A 16,162-nucleotide genomic window follows, 5' to 3' on the forward strand; every position below is an offset into this window, starting at 1 on the left:
CTTGCTTTATAATTCCTCGTTTTGGCGTAATGAGGAAAGTTTCCATGGTGACTGTCCCCACAGGTTACTTTATAACTGTGTGTTAATGCTTGGACGGCAGTGAGAGGGCCTGTCTCTCCACTGATTGCTCAGGCATGCGACTGCTCAGGGAACCAGGCTTGATGATTGACAGAATTAGTGGTATTTTTCGCTTTGTCTTTGATTGTTTTCGGATTTAGAGAAAATGAACCTAAGTGGGCCGGTATTAAAATATGGCATTCTAATTATGCTATTTTAAAGTATTAAATTAGTTTTTTCTTCATAAACCAAGCAAAAATAAGTTGGGACAATGATAAGAATATATGGTATCACTTTATTTTGATGGTTCCTTTTAAAGATCTTGTTGACTATAAGTTTTATTTTCCAACTACATGCCAACCAATTCTCGTTAAGAGAATTAGTTGACAGTTTAATAACTACCAACAGACATTTTCTTCACTATAAGATACTGTTGGACAAGTAAATGCCAACTTACACTAAGCCAAAAGTAACCTAGTCTACTAATACTCATAACTGATAATCAACTATATGCATTGAGTGAAGTTTTTAAACTAATTTCGAGAGGAGCACGTGATATAATTGACTGCAGCTGGCCACCTATCTACACTCATTAGTTAGCCAATCAGATCTATCCTAACTCACTCTAAGTAGCCTAGCTAGATATTACTCCCTTATCTTCGTTTTCCGAAGAAACCCCCCATCCACCCCTTTCTCCTCCTTTCCTCCTTTAAAAAGGGGAGCTCTCGAGAACCACCTGATCTCGTACTCCCCTCACATGCTCTATGGACCTGGCGGGATCCCTGGGCTCAACTATCTCCGAGCTCAGGGTTCTCTCCCGGGACAGCATGCCAAACCTGCTAACAGTTGTCAAGCAACATCTAAGTGTGAACTCTTGAAATGACCATTAAATTAAAGTTATACGGAATATAGATGATAAAATAAAAAGTATTTATGCAGTTTTCACCAAGATACTTGAATGAATGCCCCACTAGTCAGCATAAGAGACTTCTTGTTGAAATATTAAAAATCTCATGACTCTGAATTTTGGCCTTTGAAAAGGTCATAAAAAATACTGTACATCTTCTGATTGAACTGTGTCAGCTTATGGAGTGTTATCACCACCTTCCAGGCTGAATGAACCGGGCCCATTATGTGGATTTAAAGACTTCCTCTGTGCTCAGTGTACTCCCCTCCTGTTACCCTTCTTTTTCTCTGCCTCATTTGATTTAATGGGCTCCTTCAGCAGAGAGAAGATGTTCAGACTGTCCAGTCAGCTAATATCTCATTACATTTCCAAGAAAGCAAGGTCATTATATGCATTTACACAGAGCAACTGACAAAGGACTGTGATGGTGTCCATGTGTGTTTATCATTGGGAGAAACGAGGGAATGAGGTGACCTCTCCCACCTGCAGCTTCTGCACAAGAAGTTTGGCTATAGGAGAAATGGTCAGGCCCAACTGAACCTGGTTTCTCTCAAGGTTGTCACACTGGCTTGTATGGTTTGGGACTTGTGGAGCTGCGCATCTATGGATTTGCTCTTCGGTGTTTGGACTTTTAGCAGTGAAAATTAACCCACAATAAACTGAAGTTCAACTCTGAAAACTGGACTGACACTGTTTCAATGTACTATAATCTTCTATGTTAAGCTGCTTTGACACAATCTACATTGTAAAAGCGCAATAGAAATAAAGATGAATTAAATTGTACCTCATGGTCAGATCATAGAATATAGAGCAGTCCACCAAAGCTATAGAGAATGGGGTGAAGGTCTGAACCCTTTCTGCACATTTTAAAGACAGAATTTGCCCTCCATTCCTGGCATTTTCGTGTACAGTATTTAACATTTGATGTGGATCAATAGTTTTTCAAAATGATCCTGACCAGAATAGGTGTTGCTCAAGAGTTTCAGGATAACTTGAAAAGTGGTGCCACTTGGCCCCCAGGAAGTCCTCGCTATGCCCACTCTAGCCCTATGTGGACTGGCCTCACCTTACCCACAGGAAGACCTTACTAGGCCCCTTACTTAGTTTGCACAACTAAACCAATGGTATTGAATGGTCTCAAAAGGTTTTAATGTATAACAGTAATTGTGTTCATCTGAAGAAAGAAAGTCATCATTTTTTTATGTTGATTTTTTTTGTACCTGTACATGTTTCTGACTCAAAATTGTGAATGCCATTGACTTGCATTTTATGAATAACCAGGTTCCTAGTCAAAAGACTTCTTTAATGTATCAAAATTAAGTCACCCACATCTTAAATGGCCAGAGAATGAGAACATAAACAGCAAATTTTTAAACTATTCAAAGGGGTGCAATTCTTTTAAAATGTATTTCAATTTTGAACAGTCTTTTGAATGTATGATGAAATATCCATGCAGGTAACAACATAATATATTGAGATCATCATATTTCGTTTTGAAGGCTTTCTAATTTATGTCTCTTATATCAGGGGTTCCCAAACTTTTCAGCCCGCGACCCCCAAAATAACAATGCCAGTGACTCGCGACCACCAATATCCTCTGAGGTGGTTATAAATACAAAAACCTTGCATGCAATGACGCAAACACACCAATTAAATTTGTGTCAGTGCTTTAAATGTGCCAGAAAGTTTAACCTGATGTTATAAAATCAAAATGCATCTGACGCTATTGCTGCCTTTAATATAATGTTATTACCCCAGGGGTCGCATTCAAATAGAACTAGTAACTATAAGCTACTATAGTAACTATAAAGTATATAGTAACTATAAACGACTATTTTTATTTTCAGTATAGTTATGGATAAAATATGTTAATTCTTATGGTTTAATAAAAATAAATAGATTTTTGGAAATCACCAGGCGACCCCCTTTCATTGCCCCGCGACCCCTCGGGGGGTCCCGACCCCCACTTTGAGAACCACTGTCTTATATAATGGTGACTTTAATAATTAAATCGCTTCAGGATTATGAGTAGTGTGGCTTGTCCATAAATATCTAAAATAAGATTTCTTGTGCAGAATGTGATGTTTGCACTATATACCCTCCAATAGTCCAATAACAAAATGACAGGCACGTTTTCAAAGTAGATCTTTATTTTTGTCTTTTATTATAAAAGGAAAAGAAAAGCTTATTCATTAAAGCATATTATATTTCTCCTACATATATTACACTACTACATACAATGCAAATATTCCTCATATTTCATAGACATATATATCCGATCTCTGAATGCATTCATGTGAGCCGAACTGGCCCTGACAGAGTCTATATTCACAGAATACATTCCATGGGGAGGGTCAGTCGAGAGGTTCAGGGGTGCAGGGCTGGCGTGCAATAGGAGACCAAAGTCTGAAAGTCCATTTCTATGGAATGGATGCGTAACTTCCCATAGAAACGGCAGGGAAGATAATGCTAGATTTAGATTGTAAATTAAAAAATACTGTCAGTAAATATCCCCGTTCCAGTAAAACGCTATTCTCAGAGCACTCAAATCTCTAATAAAGAGCAGGGGTCTCATTTATAAAAATTGATGTAGAGACCATCCTAAAAGTTAACGTACGTCAGAATAAGTTTGAATGTATTTATTATTGATAATGGCTTATAGGGTATACTTAAGTTAAATATGTTTACTTACAGCATAGGTCTCAAACTGGATTCCTGGAGGGCCACAGCTCTGCACAGTTTAGCTCCAACCCTAATCAAACAAAGCTGATCCAACTAGTCAAGGTGTTCCAAACTACTAGGCTGCGTCCGAAACCGTTTACTTCCATGCTATATAGTACGCTAAAATCAGTATGTGAGCTGAGGAGTATGTCCAAATTACTAAAATTTAAAAAAACAGTATGTGAGAAGTACCCGAATGACCTACTACTTCCGAAGAATCCATGCACGTTGCACTATCCCATGATGCCCCACAAGAGAACTCATGAATGGGAGTGAAGCGATGCAACTGACACGGTTAGGTCATGTGACCATGACAAAACGGCAAATGTAGTACATCCGGATTCCATTCATATTGCTCTGCACTGGCTTTTTATTGTCTACACCAACCCTGACCTGCTTATACTGTATAGAACGTACTTTTCAAACTGCCGAGTAGTATGTTTAAATCCAAATGCAGTACCTACTTGGTAGTGAGCAGTTTTGGCTGCAGCCCTAGAGACTATCAAGCAGGTGCGAGTTGGAGGTGGTTGAAGCTAAACTATGCAGAGCTGTGGCTCTCCAGGAATTAAGTTTGGGACCATTGACTTACAGCCTCCCATCAAGTTAGGTTTAGGGTTTGTTTTTGACAAATCACAACCTTAGCGTGAGAAGTACCCACGTTTCCACCCTAGTTTTGTGCATACGCCATGTTTATAAATGAGACCCATAGGACAGCATGCTCTCATTTTTTACTTTGCGACATGATTGATTATTATTAAAGAAACACCATCCTTCCTTTGCTTCACTATTCTCTTACTCCCCCCCCCCCCCCCCCTTCTAAAAAACAATTAAACTGCTGGATCTATGTTGATCGCTGGCTACTCATTCACAGGTCAAAGGTCATGCCAAGGGAATGGATACGGCACCGTTGGCTCTACTTCGGCTGCGCGTGTGTACGCTGGATTCTGTGAGCTCTTCTCCATGCTCCTCCGTCTTCTTGTCGGCCAGGGTGGTGAGGAAGCGCAGGGTAACCGTGTCCCACTCCTCAGGGAGCAGCAGCAGCAGGAAGCCCAGGCAGATGATGCAGGTGGCAGCCAGACGCACCACGCTGAAGATGACCTCATGCTTCAGCACATCAATAGCTGATCACCGAACAAAGAAATTAAAAAAAAAAGAGAAAATCATGTTTAAAATAAAAATGTCTAAAAATAATGCCTGTTTTTGTTAGGAATGAACTTGAGGGTGTGCGGGATCAGTATGTTGTTCAGCTGATGAAATGTCTTTTTGACAACATTTTGAGCTCAAATGTTAAGGTCTGTTTTCCAGATGTCTTCACTGCAGTCTGTAGCGTGATAACATACTTGATCTGGCCTATTATGTAGTGGACATTGTAATGCACATGCCCCTGTGAGGATTGGGTTTAGGGTTGGGATAGGTGTAGACGTTAATGACTGAGGGTTGGGGTAGACATTAATAACTGTGAGGGTTGAGTTTAGGGTCGGGGTAGGTGTGGACATTATTAACTGTGAGGGTTGGGATAGGTGTAGACATTAAAACTGTGAGGGTTGAGTTTAGGGTTGGAAAAGGTGTAGACATTAATAACTGTGAGGGTTGGGTTAAGGGTTGGACAAGATGTAGACATTAATAACAGTGAGGGTTGGGTTATTAAAGGTTGGGATAGGTGCAGACATTAATAACTCAGGGTTGGGTTGTAAAGGGTTGGGATAAGTGTAGACAGAAATAACTGTGGGTTGTGTTGTTAAAGGTTGGACTAGGTGTAGACATGAATGACTTTGAGGGTTGGGTTAAGAGTTGGGATAGGTGTAGATATTAATACCTGAGGGTTGGGTTAAGGGTTGGGAAAGGTATAGACATTAATAACTGTGAGGTTTGGGTTGTTAAAGGTTGGGATAGGTGTAGACATTAATATATGTGAGGGTTGAGTTTAGGGTTGGGGAAGGTGTAGACATTAATAACTGTGAGGTTTGGGTTGTTAAAGGTTGGGATAGGTGTAGACATTAATATATGTGAGGGTTGAGTTTAGGGTTGGAGAAGGTGTAGACATTAATAACTGTGAGGATTGGGTTGTTAGGGGTTGGAATAAGAATAAAAAGTCATAACTAAGGGTTGGGTTGTTAAGGGTTGAGCTAGGTGTAGAAATTAATAATGCGTACCTTGACTCTAAAGGTCAAACAACAAAAAATAAGGTCAAAATCTTGGTGTGATTCTGGAGTCAGATCTGAGTTTCAATAGTCATGTCAAAGCAGTAAGAAAATCAGCACACTATCATCTGAAAAACATTGCAAGAAATAGATGCTTTGTTTCTTGGACTTAGAGAAACGTGTTCATGCTTTTATTAGCAGCAAGGTGGATTACTGTAATGGCCTTCTCACTGGCCTTCCCAAAAAGACAGTCAGACAGTTGCAGATCATCCAGAATGCTGCAGCCAGGATTCTGTCCAGAACCAGAAAATCAGAGCACATCACACCTGTCCTCAGGTTTTTACACTGGCTCCTAGTTACATTCAGAATAAATTTTATTACTTGTCTATAAATAACTAAATGACCTCAACACATTACAGATTTGCTCACTGAATACAAACCTAACAGATCACTCAGATCTTTAGGATAAAATAAACTAGAAAATCCAAGAGTTCAGTCAAAGCAGGGTGAATCAGCTTTCAGCTACTACGCCCCTCGCTGCTGGAATTACCTTCCAGAAATGATCAGATGTGATCCAACAGTAGGCACATTCAAATCAAGACTGAAAACACTTCTGTTTAGCTGTGCCTTTACTGAATGAGCACTGTGCTACGTCCAACAGATCACACTATTATGTCTTTCTTTTCTTTTTCATTCTTTTATAACCTGTTTTAACACATTTTCACCTGTTTTTAATCATTTTTATTATTTGTTTTTTTACTTTCTTATACTTGTCTTTTTTTATTCTTGTTTATGAAAAGCACTTTGAATTACCACTGTGTATGAAATGTGCTATATAAATAAACTTGCCTTGCCTAACAACTGTGATGGTTGGGTTAAGAGTTGGAATAGGTGTAGACATTAAAAACTGTGAGAGTTGAGTTTAGGGTTAGAATAGGTATAGACATTAATAACTGTGAGGTTTGGGTTGTTAAGGGTTTGGGTAGGTGTAGACATTAATGAATGTGAATGATGAGTTTAGGGTCGGGGTAGGTGTAGACATTAATATATGTGAGGGTTGGGTTTAGAGCTGGAGTAGGTGTAGACATTAATATCTGTGAGGGTTGGGTTTAGAGTTGGAGTAGGTGTAGACATTAATATCTGTGAGGGTTGGGTTTAGAGTTGGAGTAGGTGTAGACATTAATATCTGTGAGGGTTGGGTTTAGAGTTGGAGTAGGTGTAGACATTAATATCTGTGAGGGTTGGGTTTAGAGTTGGAGTAGGTGTAGACATTAATATCTGTGAGGGTTGGGTTTAGAGCTGGAGTAGGTGTAGACATTAATATCTGTGAGGGTTGGGTTTAGAGCTGGAGTAGGTGTAGACATTAATATCTGTGAGGGTTGGGTTTAGAGTTGGAGTAGGTGTAGACATTAATATCTGTGAGGGTTGGGTTTAGAGTTGGAGTAGGTGTAGACATTAATATCTGTGAGGGTTGGGTTTAGAGTTGGAGTAGGTGTAGACATTAATATCTGTGAGGGTTGGGTTTAGAGCTGGAGTAGGTGTAGACATTAATATCTGTGAGGGTTGGGTTTAGAGTTGGAGTAGGTGTAGACATTAATATCTGTGAGGGTTGGGTTTAGAGTTGGAGTAGGTGTAGACATTAATATCTGTGAGGGTTGGGTTTAGAGCTGGAGTAGGTGTAGACATTAATATCTGTGAGGGTTGGGTTTAGAGTTGGAGTAGGTGTAGACATTAATATCTGTGAGGGTTGGGTTTAGAGTTGGAGTAGGTGTAGACATTAATATCTGTGAGGGTTGGGTTTAGAGTTGGAGTAGGTGTAGACGTTAATAACTGTGAGGGTTGGCTTAAGGGTTGGAGTAGGTGTAGACATTAATATCTGTGAGGGTTGGGTTTAGAGTTGGAATAAGTGTAGACATTAATAACTGTAAGGGTTGGGGAAGATGTAGACAGTAATAACTGTTAGGGTTAAGTTTAGGGTTGGAATAGGTATAAACATTAATAACTGTAAAGGTTGAATTTAGGGTCGGGGTGTTAAGGGTTGGGTTAAGTGCAGACAGTAATAACTGAGAATTGGGTTGTTAAGGGTTAGGCTAGGTGTAGACATGACTAACTGAGGGCTGGGTTAAGTTTGGGTTGTTAAGAGTAGGGATATGTGTAGACATTAAGAAATGTGAGGGTTGACTTTAGAGTTGGGGTAGGTGTAGACATTAATTGTGTGGGTTGAGTTTAGGATCTTATTAGGTGTAGACATTAATATCTGTGATGGTTGGGTTTAGGAAAGGTTAGTTGTATAGACATTATTAAATGTGAGAGTTGAGTTTAGGGAGGGTCGGGTTTGGTGTAGTCAAAAACTGTGAGGCTGAGTTTAGGGTCAGGGGAGTTGTGGACTAATAACTGTGGGTTGGGTTTAGGATAGGGGTAGATGTAGTCATTAATAACTAAGGGTTGAGTTTAGGGTCTGGGTAGGTGTAGACATTAATAGATGTGAGAGTTTGGTTTAGGGGTCAAGGTGGGTGTGGGCATTAATAACTGTGTGGGTTTGGTTTAGGTTAGGGGTAGGTGTGTGGGCATTAATAACTTTGAGGGTTGGATTAAGGGTTGGGGTATGTGTAGATGTTAATAATACAAAATATAATGGGTAATTTAATAATTAATACAAACAATTCACATTTCAGGCAAAACAACCCCTCGCAACATGCACATACCAGATCCAGTATGTCATCATGCTACAGGCTAAGGCGAGGATACACTACCTGTTTTAGGGGCATACAGTAGTCCACATTTCAAGTGGATCAAAAAAGTTTTTCAAAATTGTCAGAGATTTTGATGAAAGGTTCCACTTGTTGAGTACCATGGTTTGTTAGAATCAATATTTTAAGAGTACTGAAAGTACAACGCCCAGTGCTTGGAAACACCTACACCATCTTTCATTCACACTCCTACATCACATGTCTTAGGACTGTGGGGAAAACAGAGCACCCAGAGCAAACACACACAGAAACACCTCCTGGTCCAGCCGGGTCTTGCTGTGAGACCATGCTAACAACTTAGCCACCATGCTTATTGCAATTTAGCATGTTAGAAATAAGTTTTGCTAAGTTGATAGATTGCAATAAATTAGCTAGCTAGACATACCTTTTTACTTACATTATGCTAGCTTAGTTGATATGCTTAAAGTTGTTTTCCAAATATCTGAAACATATAAATATCTGAACTTTCTGTCAGTATTTGTTAGTTGGAAAATATGTTTATACTGTTATTGTTATAGATATACAGGTATTTATTACTATACTCTCTACATTAGAGATTCATGGTCTGAATTATTTGGAGAACAATTCTTAGAACTATTTCTTTAAACAGTGTTTGCCATTGCACAAATGCTCTCTGAAACTGATTGCATTACATAATAGCAGCAACGTATGCTTGTCTATCTATCAGATGTGTGCATTTACAAATCTTGATCTTTTCATTTATTTGTCAAAATAACTGTTCATACATTTCATTGCTTGTATTTTGTTCACAAATGTGACTTTTAAATAACTTTGTGCTGGTGCAAACTGGTTGTAAATATGAACTCTTATTTGTTATTAAACTGAATGTTGCTATGTGGGTTGCTTGATGGTCCAAGTCAAAACTGCACTCTTAAACTTCTATTAAATTTTGGTCCCTAAAAAGTGTGTCAAAATAAGAAAAAAGTCAGATTTAAACACTCATTTTATCATCTTTCAGTTTAAACACTTTGAATAGTAACAGAAGGACAGTACGAAATATAAAAATTAATTAAAGCTGCAAGCAGCGATGATAGGGACCTCGCACCCGGGCTCACCGCCGCCGGTGGCCTCCGGATGACAAAGAACAGCGAACAATAATAACTTAAGCCGATATATAAAAAGAACCAGAGAAAATCACAGATTTATGCCTAACTTTCTCCTGTCAGCAGGTGGCGCTATGACTGTGTCTCAATATTGGCATGTAGATGTGTTCAGGAGAGGATTTTACTAAACCATGTGAAGTTTCAGGCTGATCAGACATTGTGGGGCTGAGTTGTAAGCCAAACTACTATCTGCCAGCAGGTGGCGCTATGACAGACTCAATATTATTATGTAGATGTGTTCAGGAGAGGACTTATATCAACCATGTGAAGTTTCAGGCAGGTCGGACATTGTGTGGTTGAGTTATAAGGACTTTCTGTTCCATGGCGAAGCGTTGAGGTTTGTCATGCCGCACAGACACTCTAGATCTAGATCTTTACAATATATCATCGCTAGAAATTTCAGATAACACCACCCAGTTTTGGTGCTGATACGATAAAATATGTGGGAGGAGTTTGTTACTCCGTAAATCATGTAATTTCCTGTGGCCAGCAGGTGGCGTTATAACTGTATCTGGATATTGGCATGTAAACGTGTTCTGGTATGGACTCTTATTAAACATGTGAATTTTGAGGCAGATTGGATAATGCATGCCTGAGATATAATGACTTCCGGTTTTGTGGCGAATCATCAAAGTTTGCGAGGCCGCCACAGACACGCCCATCGACAAAAACTCTAAAGCTTCGCAATTTAACATCGCCAAGGCCTTTTGATGACAAAACCCAATTTTGGTGTCGATCGGATAAAATCCCTAGGAGGAGTTCGTTAAGATACAACGCCTGGAAATGGCAAAAATGCCACTTATTTGCCGCAGGAAGTTAAAAATATCCGACTTCCTGTTGGGTTTGAGTTATGGCTCCAAGAGACTTTTTTGTATGTTTTGGCGTGTTTGAGGTGTGTGTCAATTTTCGTGCATGTGTGTGATTCGTAGATCAGGGGCTCGTCCGTTTAATTATTATAGGTGGCGCTGTCGAGTCATTTTGCCACGCCCACTTCAATATTGTTATGGGGATGTGTTCAGGAGAGGACTTTTATCAACTATGTGAAGTTTCAGGCAGATCAGACATTGTGTGGTTGAGTTATAAGGACTTCCTGTTCCATGGCGAAGCGTTGAGGTTTGTCATGCCGCCACGGACACGCCCCTCTGCAAAAACTCTAGATCTTCACAATATATCATCGCTAGAGCTTTCAGATGACACCACCCAAATTTGGTGCTGATACGAAAAAATTTGTAGGAGGAGTTTGTTACAGTGTAATACATGTCATTTCCTGTAGCCAGTAGGTGGCGCTATAACTGTATCTGGATATCGGCATGTAAACATGTTCAGGTCAGGACTCTTATCAAACGTGCGAATTTTGAGGCAGATCGGATAATGCATGCCTGAGTTATAACGACTTCCTGTTTTGTGGCGAATCGTCAAAGTTTGCGAGGCCGCCATGGACACGCCCATCGACGAAAACTCTAAAGCTTCGCAATTTAACATCGCCAAGGCCTTTAGATGACAAAACCCAATTTTGGTGTCGATCGGATAAAATCCCTAGGAGGAGTTCGTTAAAATACAACGCCTGGAAATGGCAAAAACGCCACTTTTTCGCCGCAGGAAGTTAAAAATATCCGACTTCCTGTTGGGTTTGAGATATGGCTCCAAGAGACTTTTTCGTATGTTTTGGCATGTTTGAGGTGTGTGCCGATTTTCTTGCATGTGCGTGATTCGTGGATCGGGGGCTTGTCCGGTTAATTTTTCTAGGTGGCGCTGTCGAGTCATTTTGCCACGCCCATTTCCAAAACCAGTAACAAACGTAAATTTTCGCCACTTCTGAGGTGTGTGCAAAGTTTCGTGAGTTTTCGGGCATGGTAAGGCCCTCAAAATCGCGATTCATTCCGGAAAAGAATAATAATAATTAAAGCTGCAAGCAGCGATGATAGGGACCTCGCACCCGGGCTCACCGCCGCCCGGTGGCATCAGGATGACAGAGAACAGCGAACAGTAATAATTTAAGCCGATATATTAAAAATATCTGAGAAAATCACAGATCTATGCCAAACTTCCTCCTGTCAGCAAGTGGCGCTATAACTGTGACTCATGATTGGCATGTAGATGTCTTCAGGAGAGGAAACTTATCAACCATGTGAAGTTTTAGGCAGATCGGACATTGTTTGGCTGAGTTATGAGCCAAACTCCCTTTTGTCAGCAGGTGGCGCTAAGACAGACTCAATGTTGTTATCAGAGATGTATAGTAACGAAGTAGAACTACTTCACTACTGTACTTAAGTACTAAAAGGCAGTTTCTGTACTTTACTGGAGTATTATTTTTTTGTCCTACTTCCACTTTTACTTAAGTACATATTTTCCATGAGTTTAATACTTTTACTCCGATATATTTTTTATGTGCTGCATCGTTACTCGTTACTAGGGGTGTCAAAATGATTGATATCAGTTCATTAATAGACCATAACCACTTATTACGTGATGACGTCATTTATCTCCTATGCGCGATGTCGCAATACTATGGCGAAGGACGGAAGCGCGAGGACGAGGCGGCATGAGCCGCTAGTTTACTATTTGGGAGGAATGTTGTAAAACTTCACCTCTGCCTATCTCTCGCTCTCTCACTTTGGACATTTGACCCGCTGGCCAGTTTGTAAGGTAACTTTTCCCCTCTTCTTAGCTGTTAAAGCTGTGGATCCAGACATGAGCATGCCTAATGTGCAAGTTTTCTCCACTGTGTCTATTACCTGTGAAAAATCACGTATTTTTCCCGCCATGGGTGAACAGCGCTTATATTTCTAAAGCCCTTTCCGTTGAGGACAATAACCAATCATAGCCGTGTAAGACCCGCCTGTCAGCGCTCAAAAAGCAGCCGGGATAATATTGACATGAGTTTATTAGCTGTAAATGCTCGTGCTGTCTTCTGTGAATGAGTTTTGTTTGATACATCCAGAAAGAGTGTTTTCTTTGAGCAGGTCAAATTGAGGGCACAGTTTGTATATCTGACTGCTGTATTAAAGGACAAAATTGTATTACAAAAAACCCTTTAACTGTCACACCAAGACAAAGCAATAGAATTTTTTTGATTGTATTTCTTAACTCCTAATGTCGCTAGTTAACACAATCAGTGCATTTTTATTCAACACATCACATTATTTCTAAAATATCAGCCTCTACCAAATGGTTGAGATGTTGGTTTATGGTAAATGTACCAGAATTAATAAATATACTACAGAAAATATGAACTGTAAGACCAATTTAATTAAAAACATAATAAAAATAAATAAAAATTAATACTAAATCATAGCCATAAGCCATATAATATTTCCGATTTTCATTTAACACAGTAATATACACATTTTCCTGTTTTTTTTTAATTAAAATCAAAATCAAGTGAATGAGTGAAGCAGGATTTAGTTTGCTTGTTTAGTTTAGTTTCACAAGTGCTTCCAGAAGACAGAACTCCTGTTTATTGTGGTATTAACCAATCAAACTTCAAAACTCCCAAAGTGTGAGTGTGTCTTTGTGTGTGTGTGAGTGAGAGTAAATAATGTGTGCGTAAGAGAGAACAAAAGTGTGTGCGTCTGTGTGTGTGTGTGTGTGTGTGTGTAAGAGAAAGAGAGTGTAAAAACAATTGCAACCTATGTAATGTCCCCACAATTCACAAAAATTTGTGTGTGAGAGAGAGATAGAGAGAGAACTGTGTGTGTGAGAGTGTATGAATGTGTGAGAGTGGGGAGAGAGTGTACATTTAGGTGTGTGCAGTGCAGTGTGTGTGTGTGTGTGTGTGTGTGTGTGTGTGTGTGTGTGTGTGTGTGAGAGAGAGAGAGAGAGAGTGTATGTATGTGAGTGAACATGCTGAATTATCTCATCAGTGAAGGCATTTTCTGGTAAAAGGGCCTGACGATGTGAGTTCCTGTACCATAGAAACTATTTACAGAGGAAAACAGTATCATAAGCCATGTTTCTTTTCGTTCTGCTAAATCAAGTACCCCAAAAAACATATTTAAAATAAACAAAATAATTAGTGTATTTTGATTACTTTCTTTAATAACTACATTACACAATACTTGTACTTTTACTTTCAGTACTTGAGTAGTAAATTTTGAAATAAACTACTTGCAATACTTAAGTACAAAAAATGTTGAATACTTTTGTACTTCCACTTAAGTATGGTGCTTAAAGAGCACTTCTACTTCTACTCAAGTCAATTTTTGATAAAGCACTTGTACTTTTACTTAAGTATGGGTCTCTAGTACTTTATACATCTCTGGTTGTTATGTAGATGTGTTCAGGGGGTGACTTTTATTAACCTTGTGATGTTTCAGGCAGATCGGAGTTTGTGTGGTTGAGTTATAAGCCAATCTACCTTCTGCCAGCAGGTGGCGCTATGACTGACTCAATATTGTTATGTAGATGTGTTCAGGAGAGGACTTTTATCAATCATGTGAAGTTTTAGGCAGATCAGACATTGTGTGGTGTAGTTATAAGGACTTCCTGTTCCATGGCGAAGCGTTGAGGTTTGTCATGCCACCACAGACACGCCCCTCTGCAAAAACTCTAGATCTTCACAATATATCATCGCTAGAGCTTTCAGATGACACCACTCAATTTGGTGCTGATACGGGAAAGTTTGTGGAAGGAGTTTGTTACAGTGTCAAACATGTCATTTCCTGTAGCCAGCAGGTGGCGCTATAACTGTAACTGGATATCGGCACGTAAACCTGTTCAGGTCAGGACTGTTATTAAATGTGTGAATTTTGAGGCAGATCGAATGATGCATGCCTGAGTTATAACGACTTCCTGTTTTGTGGCGAATCATCAACGTTTGCGAGGCTGCCACGGACACAGCCATCGATGAAAACTCTAAAGCTTCGCAATTTAACATCACCAAGGCTTTAAGATGGCAAAACCCAATTTTGGTGTCAATCAGATAAAATCCCTAGGAGGAGTTAGTTAAAATACAACGCCTAGAAATGGCAAAAGAGCCACTTTTTAGCCGCAGGAAGTTAAAAATATCCGACTTCCTGTTGAGTTTGAGATATGGCTCCAAGAGACTTTTTCATATGTTTTGGCATGTTTGAGGTGTGTGCCAATTTTTGTGCATGTGCGTGATTTGTAGATCGGGGGCTCGTCCGTTTAATTTTTATATGTATTCAGGAGAGGAATTTAATTAACCATGTGAAGTTTCAGGCTGATCGGAATTTGTGTGGTTAAGTTTTAAGGACTTCATGTTTCATGGCGAAGCGTTGAGGTTTGTCATGCCACCACAAACACGCCCCTCTGCGAAAACTCTAGATCTTCACAATATATCATCGCTAAAGCTTTCAGATAACAACCAACCAAATTTGGTGCTGACACGAAAAAATTTGTGGGATGAGTTTATTACTCTGTAAATCATGACATTTCCTGTGGCCAGCAGGTGGCGCTATAACTGCAACTGGATTTTGGCATGTTCTGGTCTGGACTTATATTAAACATGTGAATTTTGAGGCAGATCGGATAATGCATGCCTGAGATATAATGACTTCCGGTTTTGTGGCGAATCAAAGTTTCGAGGCCGCCACAGACACGCCCATCGACAAAACCTCTAAAGCTTCGCAATTTAACATCGCCAAGGCCTTTAGATGACAAAACCCAATTTTGGTGTCGATCGGATAAAATGCCTTGGAGGAGTTCGTTAAGATACAACGCCTGGAAATGGCAAAAATACCACTTATTTGCCGCAGGAAGTTAAAAATATCCGACTTCCTGTTGGGTTTGAGTTATGGCTCCAAGAGACTTTTTTGTATGTTTTGACGTGTTTGAGGTGTGTGCCAGTTTTCGTGCATGTGCGTGATTCGTAGATCAGGGGCTCTTCCGTTTAATTTTTATAGGTGGCGCTGTAGAGTCATTTTGCCATGCCCACTTCAATATTGTTATGGGGATGTGTTCAGGAGAGGACTTGTATCAACTATGTGAAGTTTCAGGCAGATCGGACTTTGTGTGGTTGAGTTATAAGGACTTCCTGTTCCATGGCGAAGCGTTGAGGTTTGTCATGCCGCCACGGACAGGCCATTCTCCGAAAACTCTAGATCTTCACAATATAACATCGCTAGAGCTTTCAGATAACACCACCAAATTTTGGTGCTGATATGATAAAATTTGTGGGAGGAGTTTGTGACTCTTTAAAATCATGTCATTTCCTGTGGCCAGCAGGTGGCGCTATAACTGTATCTGGATATTGGCATGTAAACGTGTTCAGGTCAGGACTCTTATCAAGCGTGTGAATTTTGAGGCAGATCGGATAATGCATGCCTGAGTTATAACGACTTCCTGTTTTGTGGCGAATTGTCAAAGTTTGCGAGGCCGCCACGGACACGCCCATCGACGAAAACTCTAAAGCTTCGCAATTTAACATCGCCCATGCCTTTAGATGATAAAACCCAATTTTGGTGTCGATCGGATAAAATCCCTAGGAGGAGTTCGTTAAAA

General features: G+C 39.9%; 1 protein-coding gene across 8 annotated transcripts in view; it reads right to left on the minus strand.

The window, feature by feature from the left end:
* Positions 1-3,093: 3,093 nt before the first annotated feature.
* Positions 3,094-16,162, minus strand: part of slc35f4 (solute carrier family 35 member F4) — an 83,653-nt gene continuing 70,584 nt past the window's right edge. For 2 of the 8 annotated variants that reach the window (XR_015513779.1, XR_015513782.1), the window contains exons 7-8: positions 4,275-4,806; positions 3,094-3,695 (exon numbers count right to left, since the gene is read on the minus strand). Coding sequence is in view for 2 of the 8 variants with exons in the window: in XM_087291049.1 (XP_087147175.1) it covers positions 4,565-4,806 (242 nt within the window). In the remaining 6 variants the exon portion in view is untranslated. Of the gene's footprint in view, positions 4,807-16,162 lie in introns of all 8 variants that reach the window. The other 6 variants (XR_015513780.1, XR_015513783.1, XR_015513778.1 and 3 more) reach the window with 3 other exon arrangements.

Source organism: Danio rerio, chromosome 17 (assembly GCF_052040795.2).
Source record: "Danio rerio strain M-AB ecotype USA chromosome 17, GRCz13ab, whole genome shotgun sequence".
Lineage (NCBI taxonomy): Eukaryota > Metazoa > Chordata > Actinopteri > Cypriniformes > Danionidae > Danio > Danio rerio.